General features: G+C 40.3%; 1 protein-coding gene across 1 annotated transcript in view; it reads right to left on the reverse strand.

Annotated features, from left to right (window-relative positions):
• Window positions 1-10,406: 10,406 nt before the first annotated feature.
• MRPS27 (mitochondrial ribosomal protein S27) overlaps window positions 10,407-19,255 on the reverse strand; it is a 163,198-nt gene continuing 154,349 nt past the window's right edge. Inside the window, exons 10-11 of the mRNA XM_044662999.1 lie at window positions 15,188-15,361; window positions 10,407-11,412 (exon numbers count right to left, since the gene is read on the reverse strand). Coding sequence (XP_044518934.1) covers window positions 11,173-11,412; window positions 15,188-15,361 — 414 coding nt within the window. The 3' untranslated portion in view covers window positions 10,407-11,172. The remainder of the gene's footprint in view (window positions 11,413-15,187; window positions 15,362-19,255) is intronic.

Raw genomic sequence — 19,255 nt, forward strand, 5'->3', positions numbered from 1 at the left:
TTCTCTTCCATCTATTTACGTTGACTTCTTTGCCATTCCTTTAATATGGCACTCTATCTCCCAAATCTGGGAATTTTCATTGGCTGTTCTCTGTGCCTAGAACTCTCTTCTTTATCTCTGCTTTCTGGACTTCCTGACTTTTTTCAAGCCTAGGAAAAGTCTTATTTGCAAGATGTCTTTCCAAATCCCCAATAATGCTAGGATTGCCCCTCTTGATTATTTCCAGCTTATTCTGAATATATTTGTATGCATTGTAGTCCATTTGCTTTCTATTTCCCCATTAGACTATGAGCACCTTAAGAGAAGAGGCTATTTTGGCTTTTCTCTGTATTCTCATTACTGAACACAGGCATATATTACCTACTTTACAAATGCATGTTGAAGGGGTTGCTAATATTCGCAGCAATACAATGTTCCAGGGCAATTCTAATGGACTTAAGACAAAGAATGCTATCTACCTCCAGAAAAAGAATTGTTGGAGTCAGAATGCAGATCAAAGGGTATGATTTTTCAGCTTAGTTTATGTGCATTTTTGTTTGGGAGTTTTGGTTTTATGTGATTATTCCCTCACAAAAATGATCAATATGGAAACAAGTTTTATGTGATAATTCATGCATAACCCACATCAAATTGCTTGCCAGTCCCAGGAAAAGGGAGAGAAGGGAGGAAGGGAGACAGTTTGGATCATAGAACTTTGGGAAACTTAGGTAGAAATTTTCTATTACATGTAATTGGTAAAATAAAATGTTTATAATGAAGGGGAAGTTGAGTGGCTTAGTGGATAGAGATCCAGGCCTCTGGACTGGATGTCCTAGGTTCAAATTTGACCTTAGTTACTTCTTAGCTGTGTGACCCTAGGCAAGTCACTTAATCACCCTTGCTAGCCCTTACCACTCTTCTGTCTTGGAAAGTATACTTAGTATGGATCATAAGACAAAAGGTAAGGGTTTAAAAATAAATATATAAATGTATGTTGGTTTGGTTTGTTGTTAGCAGCAATGTGGCTGCTGGAGGTCTGATTCTGAATTCTGGAGAGTCAGCCTGGAACTCCTAGTAAGGGTATTAGATTTTGATTTAGAAGATCTGAGTCCAAAATTCTGCTACTGTTCTGTTACCTGTGTAACTTCCTGCAATTCAAAATCTCTCTGGATCCTGGGTCTTCTTAATTGTGATCTTAGGACATCAGGAGGCAACTAGGTAGCAAATGGGATAGAATGCCAAGCCTAGGGTCAAGAGGAACTGAGTTCAAATCAGGCTCAGATAACTATTAGTGGTGTGACCCAGGGCAATTCACTTAACCCTTTTGGCCTCAGTTTCCTCATCTGGAAAATAAGATAGAAGATGAAATGGCAAACCACTGTCTTTGCCAGAAAAACTCAAAATGGAGTCACAATGAGTCAGACAGGACCAAAGTGACCAAACAACAACAACAATAATGACCTGAGTCAGCTGTCTCAAAAATCATTTGGTTCCTCCAGGTCAGTGATGGCAAAACTTTTAGAGAGCAAATGCTGGGCAGAGGGGTAGGTCATGTGAGAAATGTCCTCAAATGCATGGAAGGAAGAGAGCAGCCCCTCTCTGGCGTGCGTGCCATAAGTTTGCCAACACAGCTCTAGGTCTATCTTTTATATAACAGGATGAAGGAATCAGGCATTTAGGTTATACTCACATGACCAAAAAAAAATGGCAAGAGAGTAATTGGTTCTTTGAGCTCATCGGTGTGGAGAATTAATTTCTAGGTAAAAAGAAAATTAAATTAAATATTTTAAATCAGAGATTTTTTCAAGAAATGATTTTACATCTCTTCCATTTTTCCCTCCTCTCCAACCTAAGCATCCCTCCTAACAAAAAAAGAGAACGAAACAGCCATATATTGTTTACTAATAGTCATTGAGATGAGCTTAAGGAATAGAAATACCAGCAAAAAGAAAGACAATCTCTGCTCTTAAGGTTCTTATATTCTAATAGAAAATGACACACATAAGGAAGCTAAAAAGTTTGTGTGGGAGTTGTGAGGAGGCATGGTTTTAAAGTCCAGAAAGTCCTGAAAGAAAACAGACTGATCTAGGTTCTTCCACAAAATGGTGGTTCCAGGAGGAAGTGACCAATGAGAGAAGAAGGATACACCTTGAGGAAGGATATTCTAGGGTGAGTGGGATACAGGGCTAGTAGGTTTTTCTAGGGCAAGGACACTCTAGTTTCTAAAGGAAGTACCAGGATGCACTAGCATGATTTCGAAGGCATGATTTTGAAGTCCAGAAAGTCAGGACCAGGGCCAGAAGGAGAATAAAAAAGAAATAAATGGCAGTTCAGCAAAACAAACATCAATTGATTCTGACAATAAATGCAATGTTCTTTGTAAAAAAAAGAAAAAAAAAAGAAAAAAAAGGAGGGAGTTATATTTTTACCTTTCTTCCAGCTAATCTTGGCCAATTAAAAACAAACTCTTACCTTCCAATTTAGCATTAATACTGATTCCAAGGCAGAAGAGTGGTAAACCAATTAATATTGATTCCAAGGCAGAAGAGTGGTAAAGGTTAGGCAGTGGGGGTTGGTTAAGTGACTTGCCCTGGGTCACATAGCTTGGAAGTGTCGGAGGTCAAATTTGAACATAGGAACTCCCATCTCTAGGTCTGACTCTCAATCCACTGAGCCACCCAGCTGCCCCTACCCTGGTCAGTTTTTGCTGGCTCAAGATCTTTGCAAATAGGGGACCCCAAAGCCCAAGTACCTGTGAGTATCCACATTCCAACTAATTTAGCCATTAGCAAAGAAAGTCTCAGCTTCCACATTGTTCAGCAACTAAGGACCATGTTATCTCACGTTTTGCAACTTTTTCCCACCAGAAGGGGTTACATTTGAGGTAATAGGGCAGCTAATTTATTTAAAGTTTTAAAATTTTACTTTCTCATTCATTAACCCAAAGAACCCCAAAGACTTTTTTTCAGAAAAATTTTCCATGGTTACATGATTTATGTTCTTACTTTCCCCTTCACCCCCTCCTTTGCCCCCCCCCCCCCCATAGCCAATGTGCATTTCTACTGGTTTTAACATGTGGCATCTATCAAGACCTATTTCCATATTATTGATAGTTGCCTTGGTGTGGTAGTTTTGAGTCTACATCCCCAATCATGTCCACATCAACCCATGTGTTCAAGCAGCTGCTTTTCTTCTGTGTTTCCACTCCTGTAGTTCTTCCTTTGAATGTGGGTAGCATTCTTTTCCATAAATACCTCAGAATTGTCCTGGGTCATTGCATTGCTGCTAGTACAGAAGTCCATTACATTCGATTTTACCACAGTGTATTGGTCTCTGTGTATAATGTTCTTCTGGCTCTGCTCTTTTCACTCTGCATCAATTCCTGGAGGTCTTTCCAGTTCACCTGGAATTCCTCCAGTTTATTATTCCTTTGAGCACAATAGTATTCCATCACCAGCATATACCACAATTTGTTCAGCCATTCCCCAATTGAAGGGCATACCCTCATTTTCTAGTTTTTTGCTACCATAAAAAGCATGGCTATAAATATTTTTGTACAAGTCTTTTTTATCTATGATCTCTCTGAGGTACAAACTCAGCAAATGGTATGGTTGGATCAAAGGGCAGTCTTTTAGAGCTCTTTGGGCATAGTTCCAAATTGCCATCCAGAATGGTTGGATCAGTTCAGACCTCCACCAGCAATGCATTTATGTCCCAATCTGCTAGGTGTGAGTTGATACCTCAGAGTTGTTTTGATTTGCATTTCTCTAATCATTAAATATTTAGAACACTTTCTCCTGTACTTATTGATAGTTTTGATTTCTTTATCTGAAAATTGTCTATTCATGGCCCTTGCCCATTTATCAGTTGGGGAATGGCTTGATTTTTTATACAATTGATTTAGCTCCTTGTATATTTCAGTAATTAGACCTCTGTCAGAGTTTTTTGTTATAAAGATTTTTTCCCCAGTTTGTTGTTTCCCTTCTGATTTTGGTTGCATTGTTTTTGTTTGTACAAAAACTTTCCAATTTAATATAATCAAAATTATTTATTTTACATTTTGTAATTTTTTCCAACTCTTGCTTGGTTTTAAAATCTTTCCTTTCCCAAAGATCTGACAAGTATACTAGTCTGTGTTCACTTAATTTACTTATAGTTTCCTCTTTTATATTCAAGTCATTTACCCATTCTGAATTTATCTTGGTGTAGGGCCCAAGAGCTTTTTCCCCCCATGGAGCTGGGACTATTATTGACTTGATATCCAATCAGCTTGGGCTCAGTGTTCAAAAAATAGTAAATTGTTTTAATGTCTCCATTTTTGGTCCAACATTCAAATGTTCTTTAGTCTTTTGACACTCTGTTCCACTCCTGATACAAATCTTTCATGATGAGCATGGAGATCTAAAACCTTTCCACCTTTATTCTGCAACCTCCATCCCCCACCCCCATTTTGAGGCCATACTTGCAGCCTTGCTGATCTTGGGGATGGGTAACCTGCTTCAATTGGGGAGGCAAAAAATTACACGTTTTCTAATTTTGTAGGGGGAGCAAATATTCAGTCAGACTTTGGTTTGAATAATAAGGGCTCAGCCCTACAACAAAGAAGACCCTACCATAAGCCTGAGGGCAGGCCCACTTTGATTCTGAGGAGCTAAAAGGTGAATGAGGATTCTCTCTGTTCTGTAGCTGGTTTCCCCTTTATTATTAGACCACTATCTCTGCAGATGGACTGAACCAGGTTGAAATTTGTAAAAGGCTTCAAACCTGCTGCTGATTTAAAGAAATATCTACCCCAAATATGTGAAGCCTTCCCTTAGTGGAATAGGTTAATGAGAACAATTTGTTTCAGTGGCCATGAAGGCAACTCAAGTAGAGACATCAAAGATACCAAGATCATCCGTTTCATCCATGGCCATCACCAGTCATTCTGACATTTGTCCCGCCACTGGATTTAAATAACTTTGGAAGAAAGAGTAAGACTGACTGCTTTGTGCAACTCTGCCTCACTTAAATCCAATTTAGGAGCAGGTTAAGATATCACCATGTGATGCCACTGATCCTCTTCAAAAACACAGGATGAACAATGCCTAGGACAACAGCAACTCCTGGGTCTCCACTGGGGGCCATTCCCATGAGAGCAGGGGGTCATACTGAGCAAGCAAGGTAGGCAGATCATAGAATGATAGTTTGGGAGTTTAAATGGATCTTGGAGCTCACCAAGTTCTACTCTTCATTTTACAGATGAGGTAGAAACACTTCTCCATCAGGAGGATGGCAAAAAGCCAAAAAACAAACAAAAAAAGTGTGTCTCAGGGTGCTAATCTTTCCCATTCATTTCTCTGCCTGAATATTGTGGTCAGCAGACTGACTTCCAATGGGAGCTGTCTCTCTCCAGCACTAAGGCCATGAAAGAAACCATTGAAAGTGTCATTCTCACTTTTACTATTTAGAAGTAAGAGACTCTGCTTTCTTCTAAAAAAAAGGCAGTTAGTCAGTAATCAGTGCTAATTTTTTTATACTCGTAGAATCTTATTATTGCAAGTGATCTTAGTTTGATTTCCCCCAAACTTTGAGGTTTCACTCACACCCTGCAATGTCAATGCTGACAAAAACTAGAAATAATCAATATTAAAGAAGCCGTAGAAAGATAGTCATATGGATCCACTCATTCTGGAAAGCACTTTGGATTTGTGTTTAGAAAGTGATTAAAATGCTTGTTAATTGTGTTGCCAAGATGCTGGGAATATATGCCTTAAGGAGGCCAAAAACAGGTCCTATAAACACCAAAATATTCATAACAGCACTTAAAAAAATCCTGTCTTAGAATCAATACTGTGGAGTAGTGGTTCCAAAGTAGAAGAGTGGTAAGGGCTAGGCGCTGGGAGTTACTTAAGTGACTTGCCCAGAATTACACAGCTAGGAAGTATCTGAGGCCAGATTGAACCCAGAATCTACTATTTCTAGTCCTGGCTCTTAATCCACTGAGCCACCCAGCTGCCCGCTATAAGCAGCACTTTTTATAGTAGCAAAGAATTGGGAGTGGGGGGAGTGTTGATATCAACTGGGGAATGGCCAGGCAAATGTATAATGAATTATTACTGCCCCATAGGAGGCTATTGAATATGATGAATACATAAACATGAGAAGACTTATCTAACATGAAGGGATGCATAGTGAAGTGAGCAGAAGCAGGAAATAAATAAATAATGATTACAATATAAATGGAAAGAAAAAAAATCCAAAATTAAATGCTGCATAATTATAATGACCAAGCTTGGCCCTGAAGAACATATAGAAAAAAACAAACAAAAAAAAATCCCTTTTTTAACTTCGAAAAACCTAGGCTATACCTTTCAAGGCCCAATGCATCAAAGTTCCTTCTGTCACACTTCGAGGCATAAGTGGTTAGGGTAGAGGGAATAAAAGGTGGTTTTGGCTCTCCTTCCTTTTGCAAAGGAAAGGGCTAAAACCAGGGGTGTGCCAACTCTAAGCGATTTACTGATTGCTAAAAGTTCAGTGTGACTGTTCATGCCTCAGAAATCAGCAATCCCAATAAATAAAGGCTTTGGTTTATTGTTTTACTAAACTGAAGAAAGTGTTATTAATGCAGATTAAACTTAAAGTTCCCCAGAGAATTATTTACTAGTACACCCCTATGTATCTTTTTTTTCATTCTTTGTGACTCCATTTGAGTTTTTCTTGGTAAGGACACTGAAGTGGTTTGCCATTTCCTTTACCAGATCATTTTATAGATGAGGAAACGGAGGCAAACAGGGTGAATGACTTGCCTATAGTCACATAATAAGTACCTGAAGCTGAATTTGAACTCATGTCCTCCTGACTAAGACAGGTATTTTATCCACTGTCCTACCTAATGGCCCAGTATATATACCCTTGTAATACTCAATAAGCATTGCTTGAATTCAGTAGAAGCATCAGGGCACAAACTTATCTGCAAGTGACTGCAGGCTAAATCGTGATCATCATGATCACCATCACTGGCATTTATAAAGAGTTTTAAGGTCTGCAAAATGCTTTTATTCATTTGAGACTCAGCATTCCTGGAGGAAACTCTTGAGGACTGCATGCCAAGAGAAAAGATGGTCTGGCAAGTGTTTGGAAAGGATGAGTCAGTGATCAGTGGTAGCCAAGAAAGGCCAAGGGCCATTTCATTTCCATTTTTTAACTGAAAGCCAGACTAGCTACTACCATAGGCTTTTAAGCAACTTTCCCTTTTTACCCCCTTTAAATATTACCATGAGTCTTTGCAGTCTCTAGTGATTAAAAACCCTTAAGAAATTTTAAAATGGATTGTGTGCTAACTCCAGACAGCAGAGCAAGGAAGGGGTTGGAAATCAATGTCAGGATTGCCTTGGGCAAAGGATGGAGATGATGGGAATTCCTTATAATGTTACCCAGAAAAGAAAAAGGAAGAGGTGCTGGCATTGGCCCAAAGTGACTCCAGTGGTCAAACTGAAGGAATTTGTATGTTTAGGTATGGAGAGAAAATAATATTTCTTGGAAAGGAAGGGCAGGTGTGTGTGTGTGTGTGTGTGTGTGTGTGTGTGTGTGTGTGTGTGTGTGTAGATGCCATTGTTAAATGGAGGCAAAGAATGGAAACATCATGCCTTTAGGTCAGAACAATGATATTACTGGGGAGATTTCACCACTCCCCAAATACAAATGTAACTACTACAAGTATACCTCATTTTATTGCAACTTAAAGATATCAGATTTTTTATAGATTGAAGGTTTGTGGCAACTCTGTATAAATGAATCTGTGGCCTACCATTATTCCAAGTCCATGTGCTCACATCATATAGCTGTCACATATGTCTTTTCATTATCATTTTATCTGTTAAGGCAATCTGTGATCACCAATCTTTGTTGTTAGTTATAATCACATTGGGATACCACAACCCAGGCCTATCAATAAATGCTGTATTCTGACCGCTCCACCAACCAACCAACAGCCATTTCTCTCTCTCTCTCTCTCTCTGTTCCCTGAAACACAACAATATTGAAATGATCCACTTAATAGTGCTATAATGGCCTACAAGTGTTCAAGAAAGAAGAGTCTATCTATGCAGCAAATTTTATTGTTTTATTTTAAGAAATTGGCCCAGCTATCCCAATCTTCAGCAACCTCATCAGTCAGCAGCCATCACCATCAAGGCAAGACCTTCCATCAGCAAAAAGATTGCAACTTGCTGAAGTCTCAGATGAGGGTTAACATTTTTTAGTAATATTTTAAAATTAAGGTATATAAATTTTTTTAGATATATTATTGCACACTTAACAGACCACAGTATAGAGAAAACACAGCTTTTATATGCACTGAGAAACCAAAGTATTCTTGTGACTCACTTTATTGTGATATTGCTTTATTACCATGGTCTGGAACTGAACCCACAATATGTCTGAGGTATGCCTATACAAGAATCCTCAAACATTTATTCACTTTTATCTCTTGGCAACAAGGGAACAATTTGAAATGAAAATGTGTTGCTTTACTTAAAAGTGGGAAAAAGCTCTCCCTGAGCTCTTCATTAGAGGAAAGAAACAATCAAAAGGCTCCTTCTTGAACCCAGGGCAGTTAAAATTTTTTTTTTTTAAGTAAGAATGTTTCTTTTATATATTATGGAAAGAATTAGACCGTTTTTTTCCCCTTTATATCCCTGGCACAGTGTCTGACCATTTTTTCAAATTTTGAATTGAATTTCTCCTATGTATTTGAAATTCTGCTCAAACTCGTTTCCTCTCTCCAGTCCTTGCTATTGGGTTGAGAGTGGCTTGGGAGTAAGAAGTTTTGATTTTTCCTTCTTCAGTTGGTGGCAGAGCCCCATGATTCAAAGAAACATGTCTACAAGAGAACAAGTCAGCCAGGATGGGGTGGTTTCACAAGCTAGTGCTGATGCTATGCTTAAAGAAAGTTCTTTTATGTTTGAAAAGAGTAAAAAACAAACCAAAAAACAAAACTCACTAACCTACCACTAATCGAGATTTTAAATAACACTGAGTTTATGGCCTTGCTTTGACTGCTGTCCAAATATGTTGACTGATAATCTTCTCATAGGCCTCAATCGGACTGGGCAGTGACTGGATAAAAAAAGCAGTGGATGTCAGGAAGACATTCAGCCATACCTGGGCAGTGAGGGCACATCCTGACAAGATGACTGCAGGCACATGGAATGTTTGGGGACTTTCGCCAAACCAGGCTGGGGTATCTGAGGATACTGAATCCTCCTTAAGAGATTTAGCTGCCCTGAAACAAGTTTCTTTGCCAAGAGGCTAAAAGCCTCCAGTATTGATTTGTTGACTATTTCCTGAACAGAAATAGATAAAGGAGCTCACTGCAATGGATGTGGTTCCAAGTCCAGGAGATGGTTTGGAGACACAGGACAGTGTCAACCTGGCTCTTTGGCTGCATTGGATCTCCTCCATCTATCTTCTTTTTGTAATGCAATATATAATTTATAGTTAAAACAATCCTGCTATCAATTCCCCAAACATCGTATCTCCTTCTTGTCAGTCTCCACCTGAGCTTGAGCCCTCAGGGAAATATGGTCCCATTAATGCACGGTTGGTGAACTGATTCATCCATTTTGGAGGTCAATTTGGAACTACAACTCAAAGGGCTATAGAACCGTACATAGCCTTTGACTCAACCATACCATGAGTAGATTTGTATCCCAAAGAGATCAAAGGAAAAAAGCTTTATTTATACAAAAATATTTAGAGCAGCTTTTTGTTTTGTTTTGTTTTGTTTTTTTGTGGTGGCAAAGAATTAGAAATTGAGGGGATGTCCATTTACTGGGGAATGGCTGAATAAGTTGTGGTATATGATTGTAATGAAATATCACTGTGCCATAAGAAATGATGAGCAGGCGAATTTTAGAAAAACCTGGAAAGACTTACTTAAACTGATGCAAAGTGAAGTAAGCAGAAAGAACCAGAATACTATACACAGCAACAACAATATTGTATGGTGATCAGTTGTGAATGACTTAGCTACTCTGATCAAGATGACAATCTGGGACAATTCTAGAGGACCCATGATGAAAAATACTATCCACTCTATGAAAGAGAACCTGATGCTTATTTTTTAAACTTATTTTGTTTGTTTTTTCTTTTGCAACATGGCTAATATGGAAATGTTTTACATGACTTCAAATGTGTAACTGATATTAAATTGCTTGCTTCTCATAGAGGGGGAAAAGGAAGGAAGGAAGGAGAAAGAGAATTTGGAATTCAGAATTTAAAAAAAATGATTGTAAGATTATTTTTACATGTAGTTGGAAAATATTTCACAAAATAAACAAAAATAATTTTTAAAAAAGTGGTCCCCCAAACAACTTCTCCAACATTATTTCAGTGATCACAGGGTCATAAGTTAATAGCTCAGCACAGAGCATGACACACAGTAGGCACTTATTAAATGTTTATTGGTTGACTGATTGATTATAGCTGGAAGGACTCCTCCCATTCACAAAGAAGGAAATTGAGACCCAAAGAGCTCAGGTGATTTACAGAAGATCACACAAACAGTTTGTGGCAGAACTTGGATTTTGATTTAAAATCCAAAACTCCTTCTACTGCGCTAGGAAATTCTGGGGTTTGGATGAACAGCCACCTTCCCTCCAGACATAGAACTGCTCAAAGATGCTCAGAAGGCCAGGACTGCCTCTATCCCTCAGTGGTGTCTATAGCAATAGCACTGAATGGTAACTGAAGCCCTTGGAAATGGCTTCAAATAAAGGTTGGGTTTTATGAATAAACTGTTCCCTACTTTTTGAACTTCTTTCATTCTAAAGATTATTGAAGGGAAAACTGTTGTGGCGATGCCCATGCATGAAGACAAAGATGTCTTCCCCTGTGCAGGAGAGGGAGCCACGTTGCTCAGGGAGAAAGGCAAGGGTTTGTGCCTTAGCACAGCCTACAGGCAGCTGGGGGAGCAGCAAATACGGTCCAGAGGGTGAAGTAAAGACAATCTTGGTTCAAATCTAGCTACCAACACTTTCTAGATGTATGGTCCTGGGCAATCTCTCTGGGCGTAATATTTGTAAAGTTAAGGAAAGATGAGGATGGGAGGAGCAGTAAATGTCACTGCCCTGAGCTGGTATTAATGACTGTGCATGTCAGTTTATTGTGGGAGAAAGGAACAGCGTGCCTGGGAATGGAAAGCAGGGGGGGTCAGGCAGATGCTTTGGAGGCTTTCCGAGCCTCCTGCTCTTGTCGGACCTTTTCCCGGGTTATCTTTTCCCTCTGAATGAGCTCAGCCTGTTCCTGCTCCCACTGCTTTAGCTTCTGCTCATAGTTCTGGATGTCCTCTGTCTCATAGGCTGGCAGCTCTTCTTGTACCATTCGGGCCGTCAGGGTCGACAGGGCCTCTGACTCCACTCTGCCCAGAGCCTCAAGCTTGGAGCGTAACAACTGTTTTCAAAAGGGGGAGGGGTGAAAAGGAAGAAAGGGGAGAGGAGGGAGAGAAACCAGATTAATTCTTTTGAAAAACACCGGTCTACTTTCCTGGAGTTAATGAGCTTTGCATTGGGCCTCTGCCAAATGGTCCTTCCAGCACAGCATGAGGTGCTTTTCCCTTTCTTGAAGGCTGGTGACTTTGCTCACAAAGATGGGCCACACTAGATTTCTTCCTTCAGAATAAAAAATGTTAAATGGAATCTGTGCATTGGATCCCACCTGTGTGATTTCCTCATTGAGTTACAAGGAGAAGGAATAGCTACAACCGAGTCGGCCCTCCCTTTGTGAGTGGCACTGGCCACGTGGCCAACCCTCCCAACAAAGAACTCCAGGCCTCTGCCGAATGGCACCTGGTAGGCCGGGGCGAGCCCAGTCGGGCCTTTCTTTTCAAAGTGTGATGGAGACAAACGATTGCCCTCTTCTACCCCAATTAGAGCTACTTTCAACAGATGTACATCATTTCAGGACCTCTGACTTATGGCATGTCCAACAGCTCCCTTGGGTCCCATCCTAACACCTCTTCCCCTGCCACGTTCCACAGAAGGCCCGATGGCTCGCCCTGGAGCACAGGGCTTCCATCCTTGGTCTGGGTTCCCAGAATTCCTAGTGGAATACTAGTTGATAAAGTATGAAAGTATCAATACACTAATATCAATACGGTTTCAATATGGAGAATGTTTGGGATGGCCACTTGCCTTCCAAGGTAGGTACTGATGGTTAGTCAGGAAAACAACTAATTGGTTTATGTAGGTTGGAGCCTCTAAGACAACAAGGGTGAGGATGGGGCTGGTTGAGAACCATGGCAGCTAGTGTCATGAAAATCAGGTAACAAATATAAAAAAGAAAATATGGAATCATACTCTGCCCTACCTCTAACTGATTTTCATGAGAATTTGCGTTTGTGAGAAAGCCTGAAAACTTATAGCAGGTGCATGTTTCTTTGCTCTGAGGACACTGATGTGATGAGGAATTAAGAGAAGTGGGGAGGTATGAAGGCAAGGAATGTAGCTGGTAAATATGAGCAGGAATGAAGCTTGTCTGGCTCAAAAAAAAAATCCTTAAAAAAAAAAAAAACCCAACAACAAAAGGACAGGCAAAGTGAAAAAGAAAACATGGGTATGCACTGAGTAGTTTTCATCACATACCAAGTCACCAGGAGAAAATAGGAATTATGTAGGAGAAGTAGAAGGGACATTATGATTCACTGAGTCTGAACACCTCATTTTGTGGATTAGTAGACTGCAGGCTTCCTTAGGGCAGGGGGGTGTTTTGCTTTGGTCTTTGTAGAACCGGAGTAAAAGGTGGACGAAGGAAGGAGGAAACAGCCCTGAGAGAGACAAATGACTCTCCTAGGGTTACACGCAGTAAGAAGCAGGGAGTGGATTCCCAGGTCCTCTGATTCTCTATCCAGCCCTCCTTCTACTTCACAGAAAAAGTCAACGGCTTACAAGCTTTGGAAGTAACCCTTTTCTGATGTTTTGTCACAGAATCTCAAGGTGGTAGACCTGGACCAAACTTTTATTTTAGGAATGAAGAAACTGAAAGGGGAACTGACCTATTTATGTTCAGTCATTAGAGGCAGCTGATGGTGCAGTGAACAGGATGCAGGGCCTGAAGTCAGGGAGACCTGAATTCAAATCCAGCTTTGGACACTTACTAGCTGTGTGACCCTAGGCCAGTCAGTTACCCTTTCAGTGCCTTGGTTTCCTCAATTGTAAATGGGGAGATAATATCTGTAAAGTGTTTGGGACAATGCCTGGCATTTAGTGGGTCTTTAATAATTCCTTCTTTACTTCTGTCCCCTTCCTTTCATTCCTTATTTCCTTCTTTCACTTCTTCCCTTCCTCTTCCTTCTTTCCTTCCTTTTTTCTTCATATCCTCTTTCCTTTTTTTCCCCTTCTCTCTTCCTCTCCAGATTCTCTGACCTCAAATCCAGTGCTTCTACTATATTGTGCTACCTCCCTCCCTTTTTCTTCCTTCCTTCTTTCCTTCTTTCTTTTCTTCTTTTCCTTCCTTCCCTTCCTTATCTTTCTTTTTCTTCCTTCCTCCCTCCCTCCTTATCTTTCATTTTTCCTTCCTTCCTTCCTTCCTTCCTTCCTTCCTTCCTTCCTTCCTTCCTTCCTTCCTTCCTTCCTCCCTCCCTTCTTTCTTTTCTTCCTTCCTCCCTCCCTCCCTCCTTTTTTTCCTTCCTTCCTCCCTCCCTCCTTCCCACATTTTCTGACCTCAAATCTAGTGCTTCTGCTAAATTGTGCCGTCTTCCAGATATACTGGAATGTACAGACAAAATGCATTTAGCACTGCCCCCAAGACTAAGGCAATAATGGAATCAACAACAAGGCATGCCCAGAAGGGGAAAAGAGGGATTTTGTTCTTTCTCACTGTTCTGTGGAATCAGGAGAGTTATGAATATCATCAAGTTGCCAAAAAAATGATGCTTGTGTCTTGGGAGGACAGTTTGCTTCCTGTTCATGTCTCTGTATCTAGCAATCTAGCAATTATGGGATGTCCTGCACATAGGAGGTACTTATGACAGAGCAGAAAGAATGGATTTGGAGACAGAGAATCTGGTTTCAAATCTTGGCTCTGTCACTGACTACTTTGTGATCTTAACAAAAGATGCTTTAACCCCTCTGGAACTCAGTTTCTCTTATCTGTAAAAAGAAAAAATGAATAAATAAGGAGGTTGGATTAATTGCTCTGTCAGGCTCCTTCCAGATCTAATCATCACTATCATCAAGCAAAGTGCTAGCCAGGAGTCAGAAAGACCTGCTGAAATTTGGTCTCAGATACTTACTAGATGTGTGACCCTGGGCAAGTAACTTAATCTGTTTGCCTCAGTTTTCTCATTTATAAAATGGGGCTCATAATAGCACCTACCTCCCAGGATTGTTCTGAGGATCAAAGGAGATAATACCGTAAAATAAAGTTTCTTAGCATAGTGCCCAGTACATAGTATGAGCTCTATAAATGTTAGCTATTGTTGTTATTATCTCATTTTATCTACAGATTTTATCTGTCCTAGAAACTGCATTAAATTATAGTCTCCAACCACTAACCTAACCACTTTGGCCCCATTTGTGTGTTAACTGCTGGTTGGGAGCGGTCTTGAATGGCTTTCTGACATTCTAGCTGGGTATTAAGGACACTTAATGATGACAGCAATCCATCACCACATCTGTCTGCCCAAGTGTTAGTGACATTTCTTCAGCAGGTCAGAAAACATGCCAGTGTTTGAGGGCACGAAGCATGCGGTGAATGGCACAAAGCTCACTCTAGCAAACTAAACTTACTAGTCTAAGGACAATAGAAAGGCCACACACATGGCTCCAGACAGGGCCTTTGGCTTACTCTCAAGAGTTCTTTTTTTTCCCTTTTTTTCTAAATAACCCTTATCTTCCATCTTGGAGTCAATACTGTATATTGGCTCCAAGGCAGAAGAGTGGTAAGGGTGGGCAATGGGGGTCAAGTGACTTGCCCAGGGTTACACAGCTGGGAAGTGGCTGAGGCCGGGTTTGAACCTAGGACCTCCTGTCTCTAGGCCTGGCTCTCAATCCACTGAGCTACCCAGCTGCCCCCCACTTTCAGAGTTCTTGTAGAAACCACAGACACGTAAGTTGGTGTCTGCGTTGGGGACACAGAGCGCTATGGAGCAGAAGCATGGCAGAGAGGCTGGTAGGGAAAGCACTCCACTTTGCCAGGGGGCAGGGGATGAGGAGAGAATGAGACTTGCCTTAAACTGTTCCAGATATTTGGGGAGCTTGGACTGCTCGCTTTCTTCTGCATCTAGCTGATCCCTGGGCTCCGATTCCTGGGGCCTGACCTCGGCTGTCTGAGCCCCTTCGGAGGGAGGCCCATCTGATGGAGAAGCCAGCAGAGACGTCAGCACTGTCTCCAGCGTGTCCAACTGTGAAACACAAAGACTGTGGGTTAGTGTCATCTCCTGACTCTAAAGATGCTGCTTCAAGGCTGGGCCTCTCCTGTGATGGAGAAAAGTCAAGACAGGTATGTCCATAAGGGCAAGTGGTTGGATACTCCTGTCAAAACGTGGACGAATGACATAAATAGTCTTATTATTTCACCTAAGAAACAATTCATCAGATGAGATGGAAAATTTAGGGCAATGCAGGTATTTCTGAGCATCCAAAAATTATGCCACAGGTGGGTTATTTATAGAACAGAAATAGATCGGTGCTGCGGCATCTGACTTTGCTCCTGGCCCTGATGGGGAACAATCCTGTTACCAGTTCAGGGGGCAATCAAACAGCTTTTCTCGGGGCGATGTAGGGAAAGGAAGCAAGCCTACAGCTGCTGATACTGAGAGGCCTAAATACAAAACCCTCTTGGTATGTGAGAAAGGTTTGAGGCCGTAGGATTTTGGTATGAAGTCAGTCCAATTTCAGATGACTAGTGGTGAGGGATAAGGAGGAAATATTATAGGATTTATTATATTATATGTCATATAATTATATATTATCATATTATATTAATATAATAATAATATATTGAAGCTGTGGGATTTTGGTATGATGTCAGTCCAATTTCAGATGACTAGCGGTGAAGGATAGGAGAAAATATTATAGGATATGTTATATTATATATAGTTACATACAATTATAATGTATTAATATAATAATAACATATTACATATTATGTTATAATATATAGGATATTATAGCATTGGAAGGTACTTTGGAGATGAAGTAACCCAGCAATTCTCAAAGTGTAAGCTCTTTCAGGGGGTCCAGGAGGTCTTAAAATCATATTCATAATAATACTAAGATGTTTCCATTTCTAATATGGCAGATATTGATAGATAGGATCCATGTCAAAACCAAAGCTCTTTGATTGGGGGCGTGGGGGTTGTCAATCATTTTTAAGAGTTGTAAAGGTGCCCCAAGACCAAAATGTTTGACACCAGCTGATCTAGTCCAAACCATATATTTTATAAATGAAGAAACTGAGGCCCAGGGAGGTCAAGTGACTTCTAAAGTCATGGAGGTAGTCACAGGTTGAGTCCATTTCAGAGATTGCATTAAGAATCTAACATAACTTTTTAGGCCCTCATGAACACTTCTGGTTAAAAGCAATACAGAACAACAGATGCCATGATCATTTGGGATTGGATGATAGAAATATATTTTCTGTTGCTAAGGACAGTGAAGGCGACCTGCCTTAGATACCAATGGGATCTGCCAGGGTTTCTGTCTGCCTCACAGTGGAACACAACTCAGAAAATATGGGAGGCCTTTTATCACCAGTAATATATCAAACCCAAACCCTCCATTCCAGGCTGAGTGAGTACAAAGAGCTGAATCATATTCCTATTAAGCCAAACACCCTATAGAATCTAAATCAGACTCCCTTTGCAAGGGGACATTTCCTTGTCCTTTCACAGGCTTTATGGGCAAGTTCAAGTCCTTAAATTACCAATACTGTCTAAAGCAAGGTTAAAACAGGAACACACACTTAGAAATATTTATCTTTTGGTTTTTGTGCATCAGCAGAGACCCATGATTTATTCATAGCTAGCACACTGCATCATGGTTGTACTAGGAGTGAATTCCCAGAGATTAAGGCAACAAGAAAATGAAAGGTTTCATCAAAAATCTGACTTTATGTCTTGGTGATGAAACAAATAGGTATCTTCCCAGAATGTTCTACTGTTGCTAAAAGCTGGCCAAAACATTTTTCTGGTTCCTATGTAATCCAGATCAAATAAGCTCATACCTGAAACCCTTCTTTGGGGGATCAACACAAAATTTTGCCCTAGAGGAATCTATTGGATGTTTCTCAGTTCAGTAAATGCTTCCCTGGTTTCTCAAGGGTTGGGATGAATACTGGCTTGGACAGAAATCAACCAATCAAGCCAACATTTATTGTGGATGCTGAGTGGAAGCTGGGGCCAATAACAAAGACAATAATAAAATGGTTTCCAGCCTAGAGGGACTTCCATTCTAATGGGAATGTGGTGTCTACAAAAACATTTGTTTGGAACCATGATCAAAGGGTTATAAAACTGTGTATATACCCTTTGATCAAGGAATACCACTTCTGGGTCTGTACCCCAAAGAAGTAGAAAAAAAAAGGCAAAAGCACCTACTTTTACAAAAATATTTCTAAAAGCTCTTTTTGTTATGGCAAAGAATTGAAAACTGAGGTGATGTCCATCAACTGGAGAATGGTTGAACATGTGGTATATGATTGTGATGGAATTCTGTTTGGCTATAAGAAATGACAAGCAATGTCTAATTAAAGACATATCTAGAACAGAAAAAGAGCCATCTATTCAAAGACTTTCATCATAATATTATACATAATTGAGAGAGAAAAAAACAAAACCCCCAAACTGGAAGCAATGCAAATGTCCCACAGTGGGTGAAGGGTTGAATAAATGTAATACATTAATGTAATAGAACACTATAATGAAAGTAAGACCTAACAAATAGGAATTAATACCAAGTATAGCTCATTAAAAAAATTTACAAGTGTAAGAGGGAGTGTGTGATTAGGAGGATGGGGGTGTAGTTGGTAACCCCCTAAATGGATGTATAGTATAACGGCCACTTCTTCCTCATAGCCACTCCTCCTTACTAGGGAGACAAAATGGGGTTTCTTGGAAAAATGGGGATCCCTGGACATTTCTGCCGGAATGGAGAAGTGGTGAAGTTAGAGGAATGCCTTCTCCTCCAGGGAAATAAGTGTGACCCCAAAAAGATGTTCATGCTGGGCTGTGCACACTGAAGCCTCCCCCAGAAAATCCCCAGTGGGTATCAGGTTTAAAAATGGAGGTCTGCTAACCTTCCTCCCTCAACCCATAAGTTCTGTCTCCCACCAATATAGTTCACTAAGATCTGACTAAATCACATGGATGGGGTTTATTTCAGGAACAAATATAATCAAGGGAATAGAAGAATGAAGGTTTCCAGGAAAAGGGGTGCAGGTAACCCTAGATCCCCTTTCAGTCCTTGACTGAGCAGGGTACCCACAGAGATTCTTGTGTTCCCCAAAATCCCAGCTTCTCTGATCCAATCCCCAAATAGTACTTCTATAGCTATAATTGTTACTAAACTAAAGGGAATACTGAAGGACAAGGACAAGGCAATTTGGGGTTCGAGGAGTAGGGTCCCCTACAGAAGTCCAGATAACCCTTGGCCAAAGTGAAGAAACGGTTGTATATTTCCAATGTGATCAGGAACCAATAGAGATCAAATGATATGATCAATATTCATTGAAGGGCTCAGGAAACTCTCCAAATTTCACTTTATGGATTACAGAGCCCTCAAAAACCACCTCCCTCCTGGCTGTCAACCCAAAAGCTGCCTGTTCATTTGGTTCTTCTCCCACAAGTCTTTGTATCCTCTCAATTGTCACTCTCTTCTTCTTCTGTGTTCCAATCTCTCATAATTCCAAAATGCCTGGCTTGCCTAGCTTCCTACACAAACAAGATAGTTTCAGAAAAATCTAGAAAGACCTATATTAATGGATGCAAAGTGAAGTGAGAAGTACCAGAACACCGTACACAGTAACAGTAATATCGTCTAATGATCAACTATGAAAGACTTAACTATTATCAGCAATGCAAGGAACCAAGATAATGCCAAGGGAATCATGATGGAAAAGGCTATCCATAGACATAGAAGGAACTGATGGAATCTGAATGTAGACTGAAACATATAATTTTTCACTTTACTTTCTTCATAAGTTTTTTCTTATATTATGATACATGCTTTCTTTTACAACATGGAAGGATATGGAAAAACATATTGTATGGTAATAAGTATGACCTACATCAAACTGT

The sequence above is a fragment of the Gracilinanus agilis genome, chromosome 1 (assembly GCF_016433145.1).
Source record: "Gracilinanus agilis isolate LMUSP501 chromosome 1, AgileGrace, whole genome shotgun sequence".
Classification (NCBI taxonomy): Eukaryota; Metazoa; Chordata; class Mammalia; order Didelphimorphia; family Didelphidae; genus Gracilinanus; species Gracilinanus agilis.